The following is a 20,150-nucleotide window of genomic DNA, read 5'->3' on the forward strand; positions in this document are numbered from 1 at the left end:
CTGTACTGTCCCCCAATCTATCACACACTCTCCTCATCTCTCCTCCCCAAGCCTGCCTGGATCCCATGGTCCATTTCTTCCCCCACTCTGTGTACAACTACTACATGTCAGGTACCATGGACACAGAGGTGAAGGAACAGACTCATACAGTCACTGCCCTGGTCCGGTGTTCTTATTCCAGATCCAAACAGCAGAACCCAAACCTTGGAATAAACCAACACTCATCTTCATGGTTCCCATACCAAGATTACTGAGCACCTTGCTATGTTTCCCCAAAAATCATGGGCTCCATCCTCTATCAGGGCCTCCCTACTGCTCAACATCCTCTCACAGTCCCCCTCCCTGAGTCCTATCTGAGTAGTCCCTTCTCCCAGGCCTTCCCACAACCCAACTCCTCTCACCTCCTCCAGGACTGGGCTGCAGAAGTCAACCTTCAACTTCTTCCTCTCCATTGGCTCCTCCCTACTCAAGTCTCTCTCCTTCCCCAAGAAAATGTTCCCTTGTTCCTGTATCTCCATTTAGCTCTGTACCTCTCTCTCTCCTCATTCAAATTTTTCAAAAAGAGATTCTATATTTGATGTCCAGTCTCCTCTACCTATGCTTTCTGCTCCAGACTTGCCGACCTCAAGCCTCTCCTTCAAAGTGTGTCCTCTGTAACTACAATCTCTTTAACTCCACCCCACTAAAATCCCACCACCCTGAAGGCTAGACGTGAGGCCCAATCTATCCCAGAAAGGTGTGTTAATCTCACTCCTGGGAATCCAACAATATCACCTCAAACTAAACACAGACTGAGGTGGAAACTTTCCCAACTCATTCATTTTTAAATGTGATACCAAAATGTGACGGCCCACCAAAAAAAGCGATAAACTCAGAAATGGCAAATAGATTTAATGCAGAGTGTCAACTTCAATTGATTGATAGTGGCTGCCTAGAGTGCTGTGTTGAGTAGGTTTCTGAGGATGCACCCTGGCTTGAAGAGAAAGACTGGCAGGATTAACAATATCTGAAAACACAAGTAAGAGAAAATAAAAGGGTCAATTGACATCCAGCAAACACGAACGAATAAAATGCCAAAAGCAGTGTCTTGGCACACTCTCCACATCATTCTCCAGCTTGGGCCTTCCTAGAATCATCCAGCTCCTCATCCCAGCCCCATAAGCCCCAGATGTCCCCACTGAAACCAAGGCAGATACCTGAAATCTCACTTGTAGGAGAAACCACAGGCACCAGAGCTGCCACTGGTGCTGGCACCAGCTCCACCAAGGCCAGCGAAGAGCCCAAATGTGAGAGTGGCGGTCAGGCTGGCACCAGCACTGAAGCCACCACTGGTGCTGGCGCTGGCACTGGCACTGTTATTGGTACTGGTACTGGCACCGGTGCTGGCACTGCCACTCTCTTGGGCTTTGGCTTTAGCTTCTGCTCCCGCCTGGATCCGGGCTTTGGCCCAGGGTCCAATATCAGCTTCATCCCAGTTGCAGGGCCCGGCAGCATTCTCCGAGCCAAGCCCAATGCCCATTCGAGCTCTAATCTCGGCCCTCGCCTTGGCTTCAGCTGCAGCCTCAGCTGCAGCCTTCAAATCCGCTTCCATCGCCTCTCGGTACTGAGCTGCCCATTCCTTGGGATCCTTCTTTTGTACCTGAAACAAAAATAACCATCAGAAGGACCACAGAGGGATTAAGCCATAGTAATAATACAGTATTACTATGTAAATAACCATCAGAAGGAGCATAAGAGGATTAAGCATCTACTCTTTATGCTAGGCGCTATGCTACATGCTTAGTGTAAAAAGGTAAGAGTAATAATACAGTATTACCAGTAATTATGCACCTAATATTCCATCCCTGCTCTGACATTTACTAGCTCCATGACTTTGGACATGTCACCTACCAACCTCTCTGGGCCTCAGTTTTCTCATCTGTAACAGGGCAATGACATATCAGGTTTTAAGGCTTAAATGATTCAGATAAAGTACCTGTTACAGTGTTTTGACAATTAACAGAAGCACCAAAACATTCAGATTTGAACTTCAGACTGCTCTGCACACAGCCTGCCCCAGCCAGGGGCACCCCATGCTCTTGACTTGCCGAGCTCAGGCAGCTCTCCAATTACCTTGCAGGCAAACTTGAGGACTTTCATCTTGCTGGTCTCATAGTAAGAGCGCAGGCCCCAGAAGAACTCATATTCAGGGGGATTGCTATTGGGGACTCTGGCATAGTCCAGGTACCTTGGAAAGAGAGGTTCAAAGCCTTTATTTCTAAGACCATTCATGGCCTACCCATGCATAGACTGGACAGGCTCCAGATGGCAACATTATCCACTAATTACTGCAGTCTTTCTTCCAATATTGAGCCCTGTCCCACTGGTCTTGACCAGAAGCCACACAAAGGTGTAGGGGGACATTTGTTCATAGGGAAGCCACAAGTTTGAGGCCCTCATCACAATGACCCCAGACTCCTGTTGGGTGTGTTGTAAACAGAGGAGCCATTCTTTGGGCCCCCTGCTCTGAGCACACCCCACTGCAAGTGTCTTGACCTCAGACTGGCCAAGCCCGGAAAGGCCCACCACAGAAAATGACCGGAAAGACTACAGAGGAAGAATCGCCAATAGCAGCATGCTTCACAAATGTTGAATTCCTGACCCTTTGTGTGTGTGTGTATGTTTCTGTGCGCACATGCGTGTGGCTGTGTGAGTGCTCACATGTCCTCTAAGGACCAAGGATAGATGAGCCTTGGCCAGAAATTCAAGAGGACTGGACTCCAGGCCCATACCAGTTGTGGGCCATGCTCAGATCTCCTCTCTCGGAGCCCCAGGTCTCTCAACTGTAAAACGGGGAAGGGATGATAGCTGCAGGGTAATTATGAAAATGAAATGAGATGTACAAGTCAACTCCCCAGCATGGTACCTGGTTGCCTGAAGCTACCATTCTATGTCATTTCTTTATGGAAATTAATTTCTATGAAGCTCTAGTTAGCAGAGTAAAAAGAACTAAGGCTTTGGAGCTAAGTTCTAAACACAACTCTTCTACTTGCTACCTGTGTACCCCTGACCAAATGACTTCGTCTCTCTAAGCCTCAGTTTCTGCATACATACAGTGATGGTAATGATAATCCCTCCCTTGCAGAACTGGTCTCAAGACAAATGTTGAGGTACATGTAACAGATCAGGAAACATGTGCTGCTTCTGTTTCCCATCACCACCCAAGGAATAATCCACCACCTGCATACACGCAAATATGCAAATACATACACACATAGACACATGCATGCAGGCACCATGGCTCTATCACTCAGTTCTGAAATAGGCCAAATGCATGGAACACATGAACACCAGACAGATACTTACTTCTGCTTCACAAACTCATCAGTGATGAGTTTCTTCACGTCCCCAAAGAGTGAATGATGTATCCTGAGAGAAGAAAAAGAAAAATAAATAAACAAATACATTCACTCAAGGTTGTGACACTTCCCAGATGTGGGCAGAGGCATTTCCAAGATAGAAAAGAGGTTTCCAGCACAAGAGGGAAGCTCCATAGAAGCCCAAGAGACACTGATAGAGGGAGCAGAGAGTTCAGGCCCATCATCCACCCAGGTCAGAACCCTGGGCCCTCTACCCAGTCCAGCACCCCACCCGCTCCACCAGACCACCAGACTGATGCAATCCTAGGACCATCCTCTCTTGCCAAAGGACAACACGGACAGCAAGCGCTGAGAGAGCCCAATCATACCCAGGGCGCAGCCCCAACTTGCGCAGCACCTCCCAGATGACAGCTGCGAGGGGAGGCAAGAGGAGACAGGGACAGAAATTGAACACATGGAATCCAGACCATGGCCACCCATTCAGCTGCATGCCCAGCCACTCACCCTCACTGGACCGATTTCCATTCATGAAGATGATGCTAAGAAGCACCATGAGCAGACCCAGCTTGGGTGAGTCCTTAGTCCTAGAGAAATAACAGGACAGAGAGGTTTATGTCCAGCAGCCACCACAGACACACCAGCCAGCTCACTAGGCTAGCCTCTCCCACATGCCTCAGATACAGAATTCTGCCCAGTCTCTGCTGCCAGCTCTATGCCACCCTGGGCAAGGCACTTAGACTTGCAAGCCTCAGTTTACTATTCAGTAAAATAGAAAAATCATATTCTCCCTTCCCTGGGTTTCCAAGAAGACGGAAGAATGGCTGTCAACCTGGTACAACACAAGCACTCAGTCCATGTGAATCCCTTCTTTCTCTCCCAGAACCTTCAGCCCCACTGACACTCCTGCGCTTCATGCATCCTGATCCACCCACACCAGGAAGCCCTCCTTGAGAACCACTCTGCCAAGGCCAGGCCAGGCACCCAGTAGGAAGACGCAAGCAATGACAGGCCTGCTTTCCTGGGAAGCTTCTACAGAAACAGCAAAGCTGACAGCAGGAATGTCCCACCTCAGGCTCCTACACCCTTCAGTCAATCATAATCAGGCATCACTACTGTGAGCAGGGCTCCAACTATGCATGGGAACTGGGACGGGGCTTTTGAGTCCCTGCCTTTCCTGACTCTCTAAGAGGATGGGGGAAGTAGGACAAAGAAGGGGTAGCAGCACATGGCCAAAGCAGAAGCCCCCCACACCTCAGCCCTTTCCCAGCTTACGTTCCCAGTATGCCCGCATCAGTGGGCTCCAAGGTGCTGAGAAGAATGTACAAGTGGTCATTCTTATCAATTTCCTTCAATTGAATCCCAAATACCTGTGGATGGGAAGAACAGCTTGTGAGATGACAAAATTCAGCTTCTGGGGCATGCTGCAGCTCCCTATGTACCTAGGAGTTTTGCATGTGTGAGAAATCAGTGAGGTAATGCACACAAAGTACATAGCTAAGTGCCTGGCACCCAGTAAACATGCAGCAAATGTACTATTGTCATCATCGTCTTTGCGATGAGTGGGAATCTAGGGAGACAGAGAATGGGGAATGAAAGGGAGAGGTGAAATCTGAAATACACGGCATGAGCTGTGGACAGAAGCCAGGACTAAGTTGGGTGTCTTGGGTCCTAACTGTACTTTTACCATTGACTTGCTGTGTGACCCATCGCTCATCTACACCCCTCCCTAGGCCATTGTCTGCCCCTCAGCATAGTGATGGAGCTAGATTAGCAGGTCTCTCTGGTTCCCCTGAGAAGGAACTTGCACATTTTTGTTCAATTCAAGGCTTCCCCACTGTGCCCATCCCCCAGGGCTGCCCCTTCACCTTCTCCAAGGAATAGCCTGCTCGTTCAATGATTTCAGGGTACACATCAGTGTATTCTTTGATGATGTCCTTCAGCATGTCTGCAAGGGGAAAGTGGTGTAAGCACCTGACTGAAGAGATGCCAGGTGGCCCTGATGCCCAAGCTATAGACTCTTTGCCAACCACACCAAGGGTGGCATAACCAGGTTTTGCGCTTATCAACAGAGATGCTAGCACTGCCAAAGTAGAACTTTGGGAGGACAGAGATATAAGCATAAGAGCAGCAGATATCCCCAGCACAATGATGCAAGGGCAATGGAGGGCAGAGCTTAGGGTAGAGGGAGGATTGGTAGGACTTTACCTGAGCGCTTGATGGGAATCTTCGTCTGGTCTTTAGCCAAAAGGTACTTCACCAAATCATTTGCCTGGCAGAGTAGAAAAAGATGGAAAGACCAAAACAAGTTTGCTGAAAACTTGAGACGATGGCAAAGAAAAGGGCAGCCAAGGCAGTAGAAAAGGCAGAGTAAAAAGGACAGAGTTCTTACCCTCCCTTGCAAAAGGGCCACATCCCGAGGTGGTGGTGCTTCAGGCTCTTGGGATGACTGGAGCTTGGCAGCTCTACGGCGAGCCTTGCCCCTACGGGCTTTAGGTGATCTCAGGGAGAGCAAGGCTCTCCGGGCCCAAGCAGCCAACCGAGTCCTTGATGCCCTGCGGGCCCAAAAAGCTATGGGACCCCTTGAAGCCCTGCGGGCCATTGAGGCCATTAGGGCCTTTGAGACCCTTCGGCCACCTGTGGTTCCAGAAGCCTGACTCTGATCACTGCTGCCATCCTCTTCCCCATCCAGATGCTTCACCTGCATCAACAGAAGCTCAACATCACCAGATGAAACAGGTGGTCCTTTTCCTCTCCCTATCTCTTCCAGGAAGCACCCGCCAATCCCGTCCCTGTAGTAACAGCCTGACTTAATAGATGTTGGCTATGCTGAACCCTGGGTTTGTTTCTCACTGACTTCCAAGCAAGTGTTTCATCTGCCTAGCAGGCCAGGAGCAAACCAAGGGTGGGTGGAGGCTGAGTCTTCTTCTCTTTCTGTGCCTACTACTGGCTCTGCTTGAACCATCCCTAGAAAAACTGCTTCACCTCTCTGGAACTCAGCTTCCTTCTCTATAAAATTGGGGCTATGAGAATTACTTTCAGGATTTAATGAGATAACCTGCATAAATGTGCTTAGCTCAAGGCCTAACACAGGGCAGCTACTATGTAAATATAAACTGCATTATATTCAGATTGCAGCTATGTGTATTCCTGTCTCATCTCCCCATCAGTCTGCAAGCTCTCTGAAGACAAGAATTACATCACATTACTTTCAGTGCCCCCCACAGCCCTGATGAGCACAGGGATCTTTCTAAATGTTTGTAGAACAAATGAACCAACTGAGAGGAGAGGAGTAGAAAACGAAGGGTGGTGACTGCAGAGGTCTTACCTTTCGGGCTTTCTTGGCTTTGACCTTGGGCCGAGTATCCTGATTCTCCTGAGACTGGGCAGCTGCACTCTCAGGCTCAGGTTCATCTGCTGGGGCCTGAGAGGCAGCAGCCTCAGTCTCCTGGGCCTTAGTATTGACCTTCGTATCAGCCACACAGCTGACCTTTTTGGTCTCGGTGGCAGGCATTGTCACAGCCTGCGGGTCAGCATTCTGTTTCTTGGTGTCAGCTGCTAGACTCTTGTTTTCAGCTGCCAGAACCTGGGTATCAGTCAGCTGAGTAGTAGATGAGGCCTGGGTGGCAGGTGCCTCCTGAGCCTCTGGGGTCTTTGAGACCTCTGTGGCCTTTGAGACCCCAGAGGTTTTTGAGACCTTCACATCCTCTGAGACCTCCGGTGCCTTTGAGGCCTTCGGTGTCTCTGGGACCTCCACATTCTGGGTCACTGTCAATAGAGTCTGCATCATCGAGCTACTGTCCTTTTCTGAAGCTTCAGCCTGCAAGAGGAAGCAGGGAAGTTCACAGACCTTCTCCCCACCCCCAACTAAGCAAATGGTTCCAAAATTCCAAGGCCACACTTCTCTGACCTGTACTCGTACCTGCGGTGTGCTCTGACCACCTCAGCCGAACAAGGCCTCCCTTTCCTCTGAGCAAGAACTGAAGGCAGAAGAGGGGCCCGCCCACCTTCTCTCCCTCCCTCCACTGGGCAGGGGGACACCCAGGCAGGAAAGTAGGTGGAGAAGGACAAGGATGGGAGGGGAAGAGCCAAGGGACTTAGGGCAGCAACAAGGGCTGGAGAGGAAAAGCAGCTGGGGAAAGGACAGAAAGAGGCCTTACCTGGAAGCTAGTTAGACCCGCACCACTCTCGCTTGTGTCAGACATGTCTCAATTTGGCCTGGCAAGAGCTGAGCCTGAAGAGGAGAAGGCCTGGGTCAAGTTGAAGCCCACTGAACGTCCTCTCCCCTGTTGTGCCTGGAGGCTGATCCTTACCTTCCGTAGGTCCCCAATTCCAACCCCCTCCACCACCCACAACGACTCCGTTCTCAGATACAGGAATCCAAAGCTTCTAAGTCTCAATTCTCTGCAGCCGCACCCTCCCCTTCTCCAGGAAGATGTGCCAGCGCGGCAGCTCTGAGGACCCCGCCCCTTTTCCCAGTGCACCCCCCACCCAGCCGCAGGTCGATAGAGCGCATGCGCGTCGGCTGCAGGGCCGTTCTCAGCCCCGCCCGCTTTCCCAGCACGAGCCCTTTCTTTGATGTCCACCGTGCACATGCGCATTCAGCAGCTGGCTCGTCTCAGTGCTGGCCCTTCTCAACACGCCCCTTTCAGCGATACATAGTGCGCATGCGCAATGATCGTGGTCTCAGTCTGGCACTCTGCCCCGACACACGCCCCTCTCCAGGTCCGCAGTACCATTCGGTCCCGCCCCCTGCCCAAGAAGCCTTCCTCCAAAATTGTCGCAGTGTCTGGTGGGCCCGGCCCCTCCCCTACTCACGCCCTACCGAGTCCAGTGTCTCTTGGCCCCGCCCTTCTTCCTAACACGCCCCCCTCCAAACAGGCGCATCTTGGTTCCGCCCCTTCCCTATTACACCCCCTCCTCAAATAAATATTGAGCTAGTGATTCCATCTTGGGCCCGGTCAAACCGGGTCCAGTCCCCTCCCTTCCCAGCCGGATGGATCCGGTACGATCCGATCCTCATGACAGGTTTTCTCCAGATCCCAGAGGGTGCGGCCGACCCCTAGCGGGGCTCTCATCCAAAAGCCCGCCCGGCTGCTCACCTCGTCCTCCTACAATTCCCGAGAGCGTCCACTCACTCCAAGCCCCTCCGAAACTCAGAGACTGCCCTCCCTTCTCTAGGCCGGAAGTGGTCCCGCCCCTTTCCGCCTCCCTAGGGGGCCTCCGTCCCAGCCTGTCTGCCCCTCCCCCGCTCCCTGCTCCTCATTCCTTATGCCCCCCTCCGTATTCCCTTAGCCTGGCTCCTTACTCCCTATTCCCACCTCACATTTTCTATTTACTCCAGAATTCCCTCTTCCCATTCCTTACATCCTCCTCCGTGTTACGATTGCACACCCTGCCCCTCAGTATTCCTTAACCCCTCTCTGCATCCCCATTCTCTTCTCTGGATCACTCCCCCTTAGTGTTCCCCTCCCTCCTTGTATTCCTCGTCCCCCTCCCAACATTCCTGGTTCCCCGTTTTTCTCCCCTCCTCCTCCGCTCGTCTCTGCTCCCAGTCTATACAGCCTACCACTTTCTCAGTCGTCCTCATTGCCTACACACCACTCCAGGTCACCTCTGCTTCAGCTGCAGTGGTGCAGTAAGAATTGCTCATCTGCCTGGCTATGGGTTCGAGGGGTCTGGAACCACTCTATGACCTCCATAAAACCCCAATCTCAACGCACCTCACCTTGTCCTCCAGCGAGTTCGGGATGCGTCTGCCTTCTCTAAGTCCCTCTCGAAGTCTCAGCCTCCTGGACTAGAGCTGCAGACAGCCCAACCCAGCCCAGCCCCTTTCCGCAGCCCCCTGCCACCCCCCCTCGCCTTCCTCGGGGGTGGGGCAATGGGGCCCTGCTCAGGGCTGTCTGACGCCAAAGCCCATGTTTATGCCACTGTACCAGGCTCAGTCTGAAACTCTTCCAACCCAAACCGCCCCCGAAAGAAAGTCATTCATTGAATTTATTTTTATATCTTCATTTTTTCTTATTACAAAGGTAATATGTTGTTGTTTTGTTGTTGTTGTTGTAAAAATTAAAACAATGCAGTAATATATAACATACCAATGAAAGGCCACTCTTATCTCCCAGAAATAACCACTATTAACATTTTGCTATCCAGATTTTTTTTCTATTCGTATACTAATTATTCAGGTTCTCTCTCCGACAAATGGTACACTATACATACCTTCTGTTCTGCGACCTGTTTTTTTCCAGTTATATATAAAAAATATTTCCGTTAGTGCACATTTTTCTAAACAGTTGCATGATCTTTTCTTGTATAGATGTCCCATAATTTATTGAACCAGTCCAGTACACATGTACATTTAGATTGTTTGGGGCACTTTTTTTTTATTTAGGGTATTTTTTGCTAGCTCAAATGCTACAAAAACGTCTTCCATTTTGATAACAAAAGATACAAAATTTGTCAACTTACTCCTAAAAAGTATATGGAATAACGTTCCCACCAGCAATGTCTCTCGTGTACGTGTCACATATTACAAATATTTTTCATGTTATTTATGATAATTTTTGCCAAACAAAAATGTTTAATTATTATGTAGTCAAATATATCCATTTTTCCTTCATCACAACTGGATCCTGCTGCTTGCTTAAAGATGCTTTTCATGTTCCTATAACAATCCCCGTTTTTTTTTCCTTGAAGCACTTTTGTGGCTTTATTATTTACATTTAGATGTTTGATCATTTCAAAGTTTATTTTCTATACGGATTCAGCTTGATTACTCTCCAAAATCATAGTCTCTTACCCCTACATCATGTGCAAACTAATCCATCTTTTCCCTCTCTGCTTTGAAATGGCACCTCTATCACATAATAAATTCACATAAGCAATTGGATCTATTCAAGAAAACAAAATAAGATGTAAAATAATAGGAAGTAGACAAATCATCATTAATTACTGGATATATAAATGCAGACCTGGAAAACCCAAGAGCATCAACTAAAAAGTTATTAGAAACCATAATAAAATTCAGCACAACGGTTAGTTGTGGAAATAATATTCAATGCCTTTCCACATATAAATGTAATTCAAATGGACACAAGTCTCCTGCTTTATGTGGTCACCTTTTACTGTGTAAATAACATATCATGAATCCCTATGTTCTATGGATAATTCAAGATAGACACACACACAAATTTCTTGCATATTCAAGGCAGGCTTCTGTTTTCCTGTCTTTTCTCTTTCTCTGAATTGTTGCTTTCTCCAAGTGTGTGATATCAGTTCACCATGTTCTTGCCTCCCAGATTTTCTCCCTTATCCACACTAGACATAGCGCCTCCTTTTCTTCTATTTCTGGCATCTCAAATTCCCAATCCCTTCCAAATCGTGGCAAGTTGGCAAGTTTTGAATGCCAAGATAAGGACTTTGGTCTTGATCCTGAGAACACCCAGGAGTTATTAAAGGATTCTAGGCAAGGATACAGCATAGGTTTGTGTTTTAGAAAGAACACCTAGCTGCTATATGGAGTATGGAATAGGTGTTGTCTTGGAAACAGGGAGAGTACTTATGCCTTTTGTAGTCATCTAGGTAAGCAATGATTGTGCTTTGACCTAGAGTGGTGGCAGGTAGTGAGAAGTGATTGAATCGAGGAGATAGTAAAGAAGTAAAAAGTAATTGGACTTGAGTAACTGAAGACGAGTAGAGTGTCAAAGGGAACTCTTGGCGATCTGATTTGAGAGATTGTGTGAATGGTAACTCCTCTCACTGAGATCAGGAATACTGAAGGAAGAGCGGGTTTGAGGAGCAGGTTAGAGGAGAACTGAACATTGTTTTTAAGGCACCTGTGGCATGTCCATATGGAAATGTACCACAGGCAGTTGAATATACATGTCTGAAGCTCAGAGAAGTGGTCTAGGCTGAGGCTATAGATCTAGGAGTCATCAGTACATAAATAGTTCTTTAATTCATGAGAAAGGGCAACAGCACCCTGGTGAATGCACAGTGCTAGAAGAGACATGGGCCCACGGAAGAGCCCTGCAGCCCAAAAGCACCTTTGGTATAGGTGGAGGAAAAGGAACTCATGAAAGAGATTGATAAGGAGTGACCAAAAAGGCAGAGAGAAAAACAGGAGAGGGCCGGGTGTGGTGGCTCACACCTGTAATCCCAGCACTTTGGGAGGCCGAGGTGGGAAGATCACCTGAAGTCAGGAGTTCAAGACCAGCCTGGTCAACATGGTGAAACCCCATCTCAACTAAAAACACAAAAAATTAGCTGGGTGTGGGGGAGCACACCTGTAGTCTCAACTACTCGGGAAGCTGAGGCAGGAGAATCGCTTGAACCTGGGAGATAGAGGTTGCAGTGAGCCGAGATTGTGCCATTGCACTCCAGCCTGGGTGATAGAGCAAGACACCATTAAAAAAAAAAAAAAAAACGGAGAAAGGAGTGTCACAAAAGTAAGGAAAGAGATTGTTTCAAAAGGAGGGAGGAGTCAAGGTCAATAGTGATGAATGTTGCCAAGAATCAAGAAAAGTAAGACCTGAAAAAATGTCTGGGGATTTTGACGATCAAGTGGTGGTCTCTGGTGACCTTGGAAGGAATAGCTTCAGTGCACATGTTTGTGGCATAGATTGCTAATTGCTTACCCTGATATCCATGCTCTTCTTCTTCCTTAGTAATAAGCCATCTGATTTTTAGCTAGATACATAGCCTCCCAGAATAAAGGCCATGAGGACTAGGGTCACACTCTAAAGATACTGGATTAATAAACTAAAAAGAACCTGGATCCACAACAATTTCATGAAGCCAACGTGAACTGCCTACCTCTGAGTTTCTTTTAGGTGAGGCAAATAGATATATGTCTTATTTAAGCCATTGTTATTTCAGAGTCTATTCCATGCAGCAGTTTCCTGATTACAGTGAGTTGAGATATGAATAGCAGGTGAGGTATTCATGACAATGGGTATGGAATGCTTTCCCAAGAAACACTTGAGTTTGATTTCAAGGCTCTCCCAAAATCCAGCCCTGACTGAGTTTCCAGCCTTTTTCCTGCTGTTTTTCTGAAAGTACTAGATATAGTTGCCTATATTCCACCTAAACAGAACACTTCACTATTACCAGATATGCCCTGCCTTCTCTTGCCTAGCAGCCTTTGTTAAGCAATTTTGTCCCCATGGGGAAGACCCTCTGTTACAACTACACTTCTGGTTACAACCTCCAACATTTTAAGTTTCACAATGTTTTCGGTCCCACTTGTGGTCTTTGGGATCCTGGGGTAACTTAAAGGAATACAGAGTCAGAACCTTAGGAGATATTATTGGATTCAGGAAGTCAGGAAAAATCTCAGTCCAAATCTGTCAGAGAGGCATTCCCAAAGATTGTCAAACCCAAACTTCCCCAGACCCCTCTCAATTCCACCACCTTCATAACATAATACCATTAACACCCTTATCTTATGACCTGGGGATCAGAGGGCAGGAGGCAACCTCATCAGGGGAGAAAAGACAAATTAGTTCATAATCTTTACCCTTTGACCAGAGAGATTTCCTCCCACCTTCTCCTTGTGAACTCTTGGAATCTTGATCTTCATCATCCACCCATAAACTCTGAAGAACCTAGGTCACTGGGTCTCAGGCCCATTTCTAGCACCCATAGATCAGTATAGAAATATCTCAGATCATATAGATCCTACATATCAACTAAGAGGAAAGATGAAAGGCTGTTATCAGGCAGCTCTGTTCTGGAGATAAGGAAAGGCAGGCTAAGGATTGCTTAGTGCGGAATGTCGAGACGGAACTGTCTAATCCCACAGGCATCCAAGACTCCAGATTCCTAAGCTCAAATGGAAAGCCCAGAATATCCCCACCACCAATCCTATCCTAGCACATTTACCTTCTCCCAAACTATACAGAATCCATATCTCTGAATTTTGGAAAATTTTGGAGAGGGTAGCAAAGGTTTCCTTTTAAGGCTGCCCATCACTTCTTTAGTCATTTAAACCATGCAGCTCAGCATAGAAATCAACTTTAAATTGGACATCGAACTTTCTTGTTCTTCAGAGTTCCATAGCCATTCATTCCTACCATTGGGAAAGGCCTAATAATTGTTCCTTCTCCTAGGCCCCGTGCCCCACCCCTGTTGGACCCTTTCTGTCCCCCAACAGGCTGGCAACTTCTCTCTTTTCCATTTCCAGGCTCCTATGTCCTCTCTCTCTCTCTCTCTCTCTCTCTCTCTCTCTCTCTCTCTCTCTTCCCCCCACCTTCCCCAGGGTCTCACTCTGTCACCCTGGTTGAAGTGCAGTGGTGTGATCCTGGCTCACTGCAACCTCCACCTCCTGGGCTCAAGTGATCCTCCCACCTCAGCCTCCAGAAGTAGCTGGGACTACAGGCACATGCCACCATGCCCTACTAATTTTTAGGTTTTTTGTTTGTTTGTTTGTTTGTTTGTATTTTTGGTAGAGACAGGGTTTCACCATGTTGCGTGGGCTAGTCCCAAATTCTTGGGCTCAAGTGATTCGCCCGCCTCAGCCTCCCAAATTGTTGGGATTACAGGCATGAGCCACCGTACCTGGCCATGTCTTCTTTCTTGAGCTGCTGGTGAAATCTCATTTTTCCCCTTTTATATGTAGGGCAATTTAGTTAACTTCGTTTCACTCTAAGCCCTAAGGGCTACCTTTCCACAGCAAAAATGACATTTTGTTTAACAAAAGGCAAATTTCCCATAGATGAGGAAACCTGCTACCTACTTTTGGACTAACCCTCATTCTCCCCTGTTCTCTGTATATTGAGTCCTTCCTCAGCACAAGCTTGTGAGCTATGATTAGGCCATTCAACAGAAAATGAGCACCAACTATGTATTAGACACCTCTACAGAGGTGGCCCTTACTCTTAAGGGGTTTATTTTTATACTGTGTGAACATTAGCCCCACTTCACAGATGGCAATATTAAAAGTGAGAGAAGTAAATTGCCCAAGGCAAGGCGACCAATGAGTGGCACAGAGAGGACTTGAACCCAAGTCAGTGGAATATCAAATACCAAAGCCTTAACTACACTATACTTTGTCCAATGATTTAAGTCCCAGAATACCCTTTCCAACACTCTTCACAGACATATGCTAGGCACATTATAGTATGTTTTTCATCTGTGGAGGCACATCTCACTGAATATCCATATGCCCATTTAGATATTGTCATAAAGTGTCATAGGAAATATAATTATTTCATTGTTATGAGATCAACATGCAGTTTTTAACATTTGATTTTTATGAATTCCATGCTTGTACATGACAACAAATGAAATAGAACAGAAGATCATATGACAAAAACTAATAGTCCCCTGCCTCAACCCTCCCCATCTCCATCCCACCCCTTCAAAGCCAACCTTTAACAGTTTTTAGTTTTAGCTCTACTGTTGGTTCCCTTTACAACTCTAGATAATGTGTGTGTAATGGTTCTTTAAAAAAAAATTAGACAATATCCCAGAGATGGCAGTAAGGATTTTGTTTATGTACAGTGCCTCACTTTTCCCTCTACTCCCCTGCAATGGTTAACACTGATGTTCCTTTTTTGTTTTTGGTTAATTTTGTAACTTGAAAAAGATATACTCAGACCTCTATTTGTATTCCATCCATTTCTGACAGACAATTTTGACTCCCCACTTTTTAAGACAAGGATATTGTAGCTACAACCCTCCCCCTGCCCATTCAATGTCCCACATTGTCAGTTTTATCTTTCCTTTTATATTGCCCTGGCTATTAACATTTACATTCTGTTCTACAGCCACAATCAGATCTTCCCTGCTTTGTCTCTCCAGGTTGACTCTATGACCTGAAACCCAATAAACAGCATTCATATTATCATGGCTATGTAAATATTTTTCAAAATCTAGCCAAGCAGTGAGCCTGGAATACACTTCCTTCTCTTCAAGTTCAAGGTCACAATCTTTGGGCCTCTCAGAGGAGAATGTTTCTAGCATCGAGGTCAAATGGAATCTTTCTTTTACTCTTATCAGCTACTCATAATCATATTACATTTTATTTTGCTTTGTATTTGGCCAAGACTTTCTTGAATAATCACACACACACACACACACACACACACACACACACACACACTTTCTAAAAGCCTTCCTTTTTTCCTTGAATTTTTTTGTATTCACTCATTCAACAAGTATTTTTTGAGTATCTACCGTGTGCCAGGTACTGTTCTGGGAGATTAGGCTAGGGCAGTGAAGAAGACAGATAGCAATCCTTGGCCCCCATGGAGCTGATTCTAGTAAGGGAGAGAGAAAAGATAATAAGATAAATCAGTAAAATGTATTCAAATTAAAATGTGTTGTAAGTGCTATGGAGAAAAATCTCAGTTTTAAGTAGGCTGGTCATAACAATGTGTTGTATATTTCAAAATAGCTAGAAAAGATAAGTTGAAATGTTCCCAACACATAGAAATGATAAATACTCAAGGCAACGGACACCCTAAATACCCTGACTTGATTATTACACATTCTATGCATGTAACGAAATATCGATGTATCCCATAAATTTGTACAAATATTATGTATCAATAACAAAAAAATTTAAAAATAAGTCAATAGGTTGGTCAGGGAAATACTCACTGAAAAGGTAGCATGTGGGCAAAGACTTGCATAAGGTGAGAGAACTAACCAAGTGGATGCTTGGTGAGAAAACATTCCAAGCACAAAAAACAGTCATTGCAAAGGCCATGGAACAGGATCATGCCTGGCATTTTTTTCTCCATGTCTGGCATTTTTTAAGAACATAATGGCCAGAGTTGCTAGAGTGATGGAGGAAGGCAGGAAGGGAAGTAATAGGAAATGGGGTCAAATGGGTAATGAGGGCTTGCCTCACTGACCCCTCTCACATAGGACCATGTAAGCCATAGGTGGGATCCACAGGAGAGTTTTAAGCAGAAAGGGGACAGGATCTGACTTGGGTTTCAAAAGGATCCCTCTGGTTGTTGTAAAAACATACTGGTGGGAGGCAGAAAAGGGGAGGATGAAGGCTGAAGGAGGAGGACCAGTAAGGAGGCTGCTGCAGTCTTTGCTTGAATTGGATTCGCTGTTTCCTGGATTTGCTGTTCTGGGCACCTGTGTGGAGATCCTTCTTCAGGTGTAGGAAATTATTGTAACTTCTAATATATCTATTTTTTGAGACAGGGTCTCACTCTGTCTCCCAAGCTGGAGTATAGTGGCACAACCATGGCTCACTGTAACCTTGAACTCCTGGGCTCAAGCAATCCTCCCGCCTCTGCTTTCCAAGCAGCTGGGATTTACAGATGAGAGCCATCATGACTGGCTATTTCTTTTCACCTTTTTTTTTTTTTTTTTTTTTTTTTTTTTTTTTAGAGTCAGAGTCTCACTATGTTAGCCAGGCTGATCTCAAAACTCCTAGCCTCAAGGAATCCTCCCGCCTCAACCTCCCAAAGTGCTGAGATTACAGATGTGAGCCACCACATCTGGCCTAATACATTTTCATTAAAGTTTCCTTCATTGTTTTGTTTTCTCTGTCTAGAAAACAAAATTATTCCTATTATTCAAATGCTTAATTTGCTAGATTAATCCATCTCTCTTAAATTTTCTCTCACATTTTCTGTTGCCTTGGCTTTTTTGCCCTACATTCTGGGAGATTTCCTCATTTCCTGGTCCTGGGAAATTTATTACTTCAGTAACTTATTTTTAATTTCTAAGGAATCTCTGTTTTCTCTGATTGTTCCTGTTTTATGGCATCTAGTTCTTGTTTTATGCATGTTGTATCTTCTTGAATCTTACTGAGAATAGCATCAATTTTTCCCCTGAAGTTCTCTTTTGTTTCCCAGATCCTCAAACTGCTCTAGGGTCAGTTGTTCTATTTGTTTCTTTTAGTATTTTGCTTTCATGCTACAGGCTTACCTTAATTTGCTTGAGGCTCCTTGGCTACTCATTCATATTTAAGAGAAAAGGACTGGGCAGTTGATGGGAGTTTTCTCTGTTGCAGAGCTGTTCTCTAGCTAAGAGCTGTTCTCTAGCAGAGCTGTTCTCTAGCTAAGGCTCTCCCTCATGAGGTAATCCTGAGAGGAAACTTGGTGTGGACTTGTGGGAGGTAGCAACCGACAGGTTTGGGGACCCACAGGTGCCAGAATGAGAAGACTTTGTTGTGATGCCAAATGGCCTAGGACAAATCTGAGTGTTCCTGGGGTAGTTTGTAAAATGTCGTCAGAGATTTTGCCCCCGAGAGTAAGTACTGGAGCTGTCCGTGCTCCCTGTATGGATGGGTGGAGGCGGGAGGGCCAGAGTGGCAGGATTCTGACTGAGGCTGATAGTCCTTGTGTAGACCTTCAAGTACTTTCCTTTTTCTCAGCCCCATTTCTCACCCCTACCCTCCACAGGATCTGCAGATCCTGAGTCCAGAGCACCTCAGTTCCTCCTTTCTCCCTCCACTCAGATCTCCGAGGGCAGGAAGGTTTCCACACTTTTGAACTCTGTCATGCCTCATCCTGTCCTCCTCCTAGCAGCTATTTACTGATCACTTACCATGTGCCAAGCATTCTAAAAGTACAAACTCAATCTTCATAAGAACTTTATGAAGTAGATGCTATTACTATTCTTATTTTATAGATGAAGAAACTGAAGCTACAGTGAGGTTAAATAACATGCTCAATATTATACAGTCAGTAAGTGGCAGAACGGAGATTCAAACCCAGGTGGTCTGAGTCCAAAGCCTGTTTTGAAACCACTGTGTTATATTCTTTCTCAGTCCTGCTCCAGCCTGTCTTGGCCTCTAGCTATTCTAGAGATTGTAAGTCTTATTATGTCTGTGGGACCCCTAAATTGTTATGGGATCCTGAGTAAGTCCCTCCAGGCACTAGGCTAAAGTCAATACCAGGGAAGACCAGTATTGGGGGCTTGCCTTGCCAATCCCTCTCTCATCGCCGCTACCTTTTTAAGATGATCAATGCTAAGTGACCTTTCTCTGGCCCCAGTTACTGGGCTCCTGTGGATGTTTATAGGAAAGAAAAACCCCACCCTGAGCCAACACAGCAAACAGACAGACCCAGGGCTCTGGTATGTTTAGTTTCCATTCATCTTACAGCTGGATGAGGGAAAAAAAGGAAGCATGGAACTGGCCCTTCTCCAGGCAAGATGCCAGCCCCAGCTCCTGGACAATCCTGGCTTGTGTGAGCCTCAATGCCACATTCAGAGCCTTCCCCACCCTTCAGGATGGTCCCTCCCTCTCAAGAGAAGGGATACCTGGAGGTTTAAAAGAGCAAGGGTTTGGAGATCGGGCTCAGATCTTCTGGATGTGAACAACAGATCTAGGCCAGAGGTGGCATCATGTCTGGGTGGAGGTACCTCATCTGTGTCAGCTTTTTGCTGACCATTCTTCTTGAACTGACATACCAGGGACCCCCTGTCCCTGCTTCATCAAGCACAAAGGTCAGTTCTGGGATGAGGGAACAAAGCTTGGGGATTTGTGATAAAATTAGCTTCTTGGGGGGAATTTGGGAAGGTTATTCCGTGTGTTTCTTCAGTCCTATGACTGAGAAGCTAGAGCCAGAGAAAAGAGGTACTATTTGCTAAGCACATGTCAGGTGCTGCACCAGGGGTCCCAGAATTATTATTTCATTTAGTCTTCACAGCATCTCTGTGAGCTGGGCTATATTATTATCCCCGTTATAGAGAAGAGAAAACAGGTTCCAAAGTTAAGATACAGGAAGAGGCAGAACCAGAATTTGAACCTAGGTCCGTCTGATCTCAAATTGTCCCCATTTCCCACTGTCCCATACTGGGAAGGAACTAGCTGTGCATCACGTGTGGGTAGATAGAGGGACCATTACCTCAAGAAAGGAGAGGAAGAAGATAGATATTGTACTTGCTGCGTGCCCTCATCATGGATGCCAGATACTTACCATGCTTGCAGTGCATGATTGTTCTTATAAGTGCGACTCTTTACACCTGAGATCCTAAAGAAGAAAAAAATCAATATTTATCACAGTGCCTTGGACAGAGTAAGATTCAATGAATGGCGGCTGCTCTGCTATATTCTAAAGCCTTGCTACTCAAAGTGAAATCTGTGGACTAGCATCAGCATCATCCCGTGGGAGCTTTTGAGAAAGATAAAATCTCAGTCCTCACCCCAGTCTTGCTGAATCAGAATCTTCATTTTAACAAGATTTCCAGGAGATTCACGTGCACATCAAAGTTAGAGAAGTGCTTGTCCAGAGAGGTCCCTTGATCTCTAATCTTCTGTGAGTCTTGGGTTCTGAGACTTGATAAAGCTTGCTGAAGTAATCAGGCAGTTCCACCAAATGGATGACAGAGGCTGTTTTCCCTCTCTAGGCCTCAGTTTATCCACCTATATACTTTGAGTCCTGTGTAGGAATCTTGGGTTCCCAAGTACTAGCCCATCTAGGCTGAAGACACAGTCTACCTAAAACACCTCCTCCTGTCTTCTCTCTCAGTTGTTAATGACAAGCTATTCCATGCACTCCACGGTGGTGTCTCGCTACGCCCACACCTTGGTCACCTCTGTCCTGTTTAATCCACATGCTGAAGCCCATGAAGCCATCTTTGACCTGGATCTGCCTCATCTCGCCTTTATCTCCAATTTCACTATGTAAGTCTGCTTCCAAAGTCACCACTTCATTCATTTGTGCATATATTTGTTCATTCGTGTGCGTATTCTGTCAGCAGAGCATAGTGATTAAAAGAATGCACTCTGAGATCAGACTTCTTGAGTCTGAATCCTGGCTCTGCCAGTTTGGGACCCAGGGCAAATTACTTCATTTCTGGGAGTCTCATTTTACA

The 20,150-nt window shown here is 46.2% G+C and overlaps 2 protein-coding genes and 1 non-coding gene across 6 annotated transcripts in view; 1 reads left to right on the top strand and 2 right to left on the bottom strand.

Moving 5' to 3' along the window:
• Positions 1-871: 871 nt before the first annotated feature.
• LOC105493773 (MAGE family member D2) lies at positions 872-9,185 on the bottom strand. 4 transcript variants are annotated; one of them, XM_011761663.3, is made up of 13 exons: positions 9,085-9,185; positions 7,517-7,590; positions 6,685-7,176; positions 5,749-6,057; positions 5,565-5,628; positions 5,225-5,304; positions 4,632-4,726; positions 3,864-3,943; positions 3,728-3,770; positions 3,346-3,408; positions 2,113-2,227; positions 1,197-1,639; positions 872-1,006 (listed from the first exon to the last, which is right to left on the bottom strand). In XM_011761663.3, the coding sequence occupies exons 2-12, from the start codon at positions 7,559-7,561 to the stop codon at positions 1,205-1,207; spliced, it is 1,821 nt and encodes a 606-aa protein (XP_011759965.2). In that variant the 5' UTR covers positions 7,562-7,590; positions 9,085-9,185; the 3' UTR covers positions 872-1,006; positions 1,197-1,204. The 4 variants fall into 4 exon arrangements, with proteins under 4 accessions (XP_011759965.2, XP_011759967.2, XP_011759966.2 ...); XM_011761665.2 differs by having other exon boundaries at positions 9,080-9,176; XM_011761664.2 differs by lacking the exon at positions 9,085-9,185 and adding an exon at positions 8,459-8,546.
• On the bottom strand, positions 2,388-2,518 carry LOC112428889 (small nucleolar RNA SNORA11). Its single transcript, XR_003020949.2, has one exon. It is a non-coding gene; the product is annotated as a small nucleolar RNA SNORA11 (small nucleolar RNA).
• Positions 9,186-18,677: 9,492 nt separating the features above from the next.
• Positions 18,678-20,150, top strand: part of LOC105493774 (inter-alpha-trypsin inhibitor heavy chain family member 6) — a 43,716-nt gene continuing 42,243 nt past the window's right edge. The window contains exons 1-2 of the mRNA XM_011761667.2: positions 18,678-18,779; positions 19,805-19,959. Coding sequence (XP_011759969.2) covers positions 18,678-18,779; positions 19,805-19,959 — 257 coding nt within the window. The remainder of the gene's footprint in view (positions 18,780-19,804; positions 19,960-20,150) is intronic.

The sequence above is a fragment of the Macaca nemestrina genome, chromosome X, assembly GCF_043159975.1.
Source record: "Macaca nemestrina isolate mMacNem1 chromosome X, mMacNem.hap1, whole genome shotgun sequence".
In the NCBI taxonomy this organism is placed as follows: Eukaryota; Metazoa; Chordata; class Mammalia; order Primates; family Cercopithecidae; genus Macaca; species Macaca nemestrina.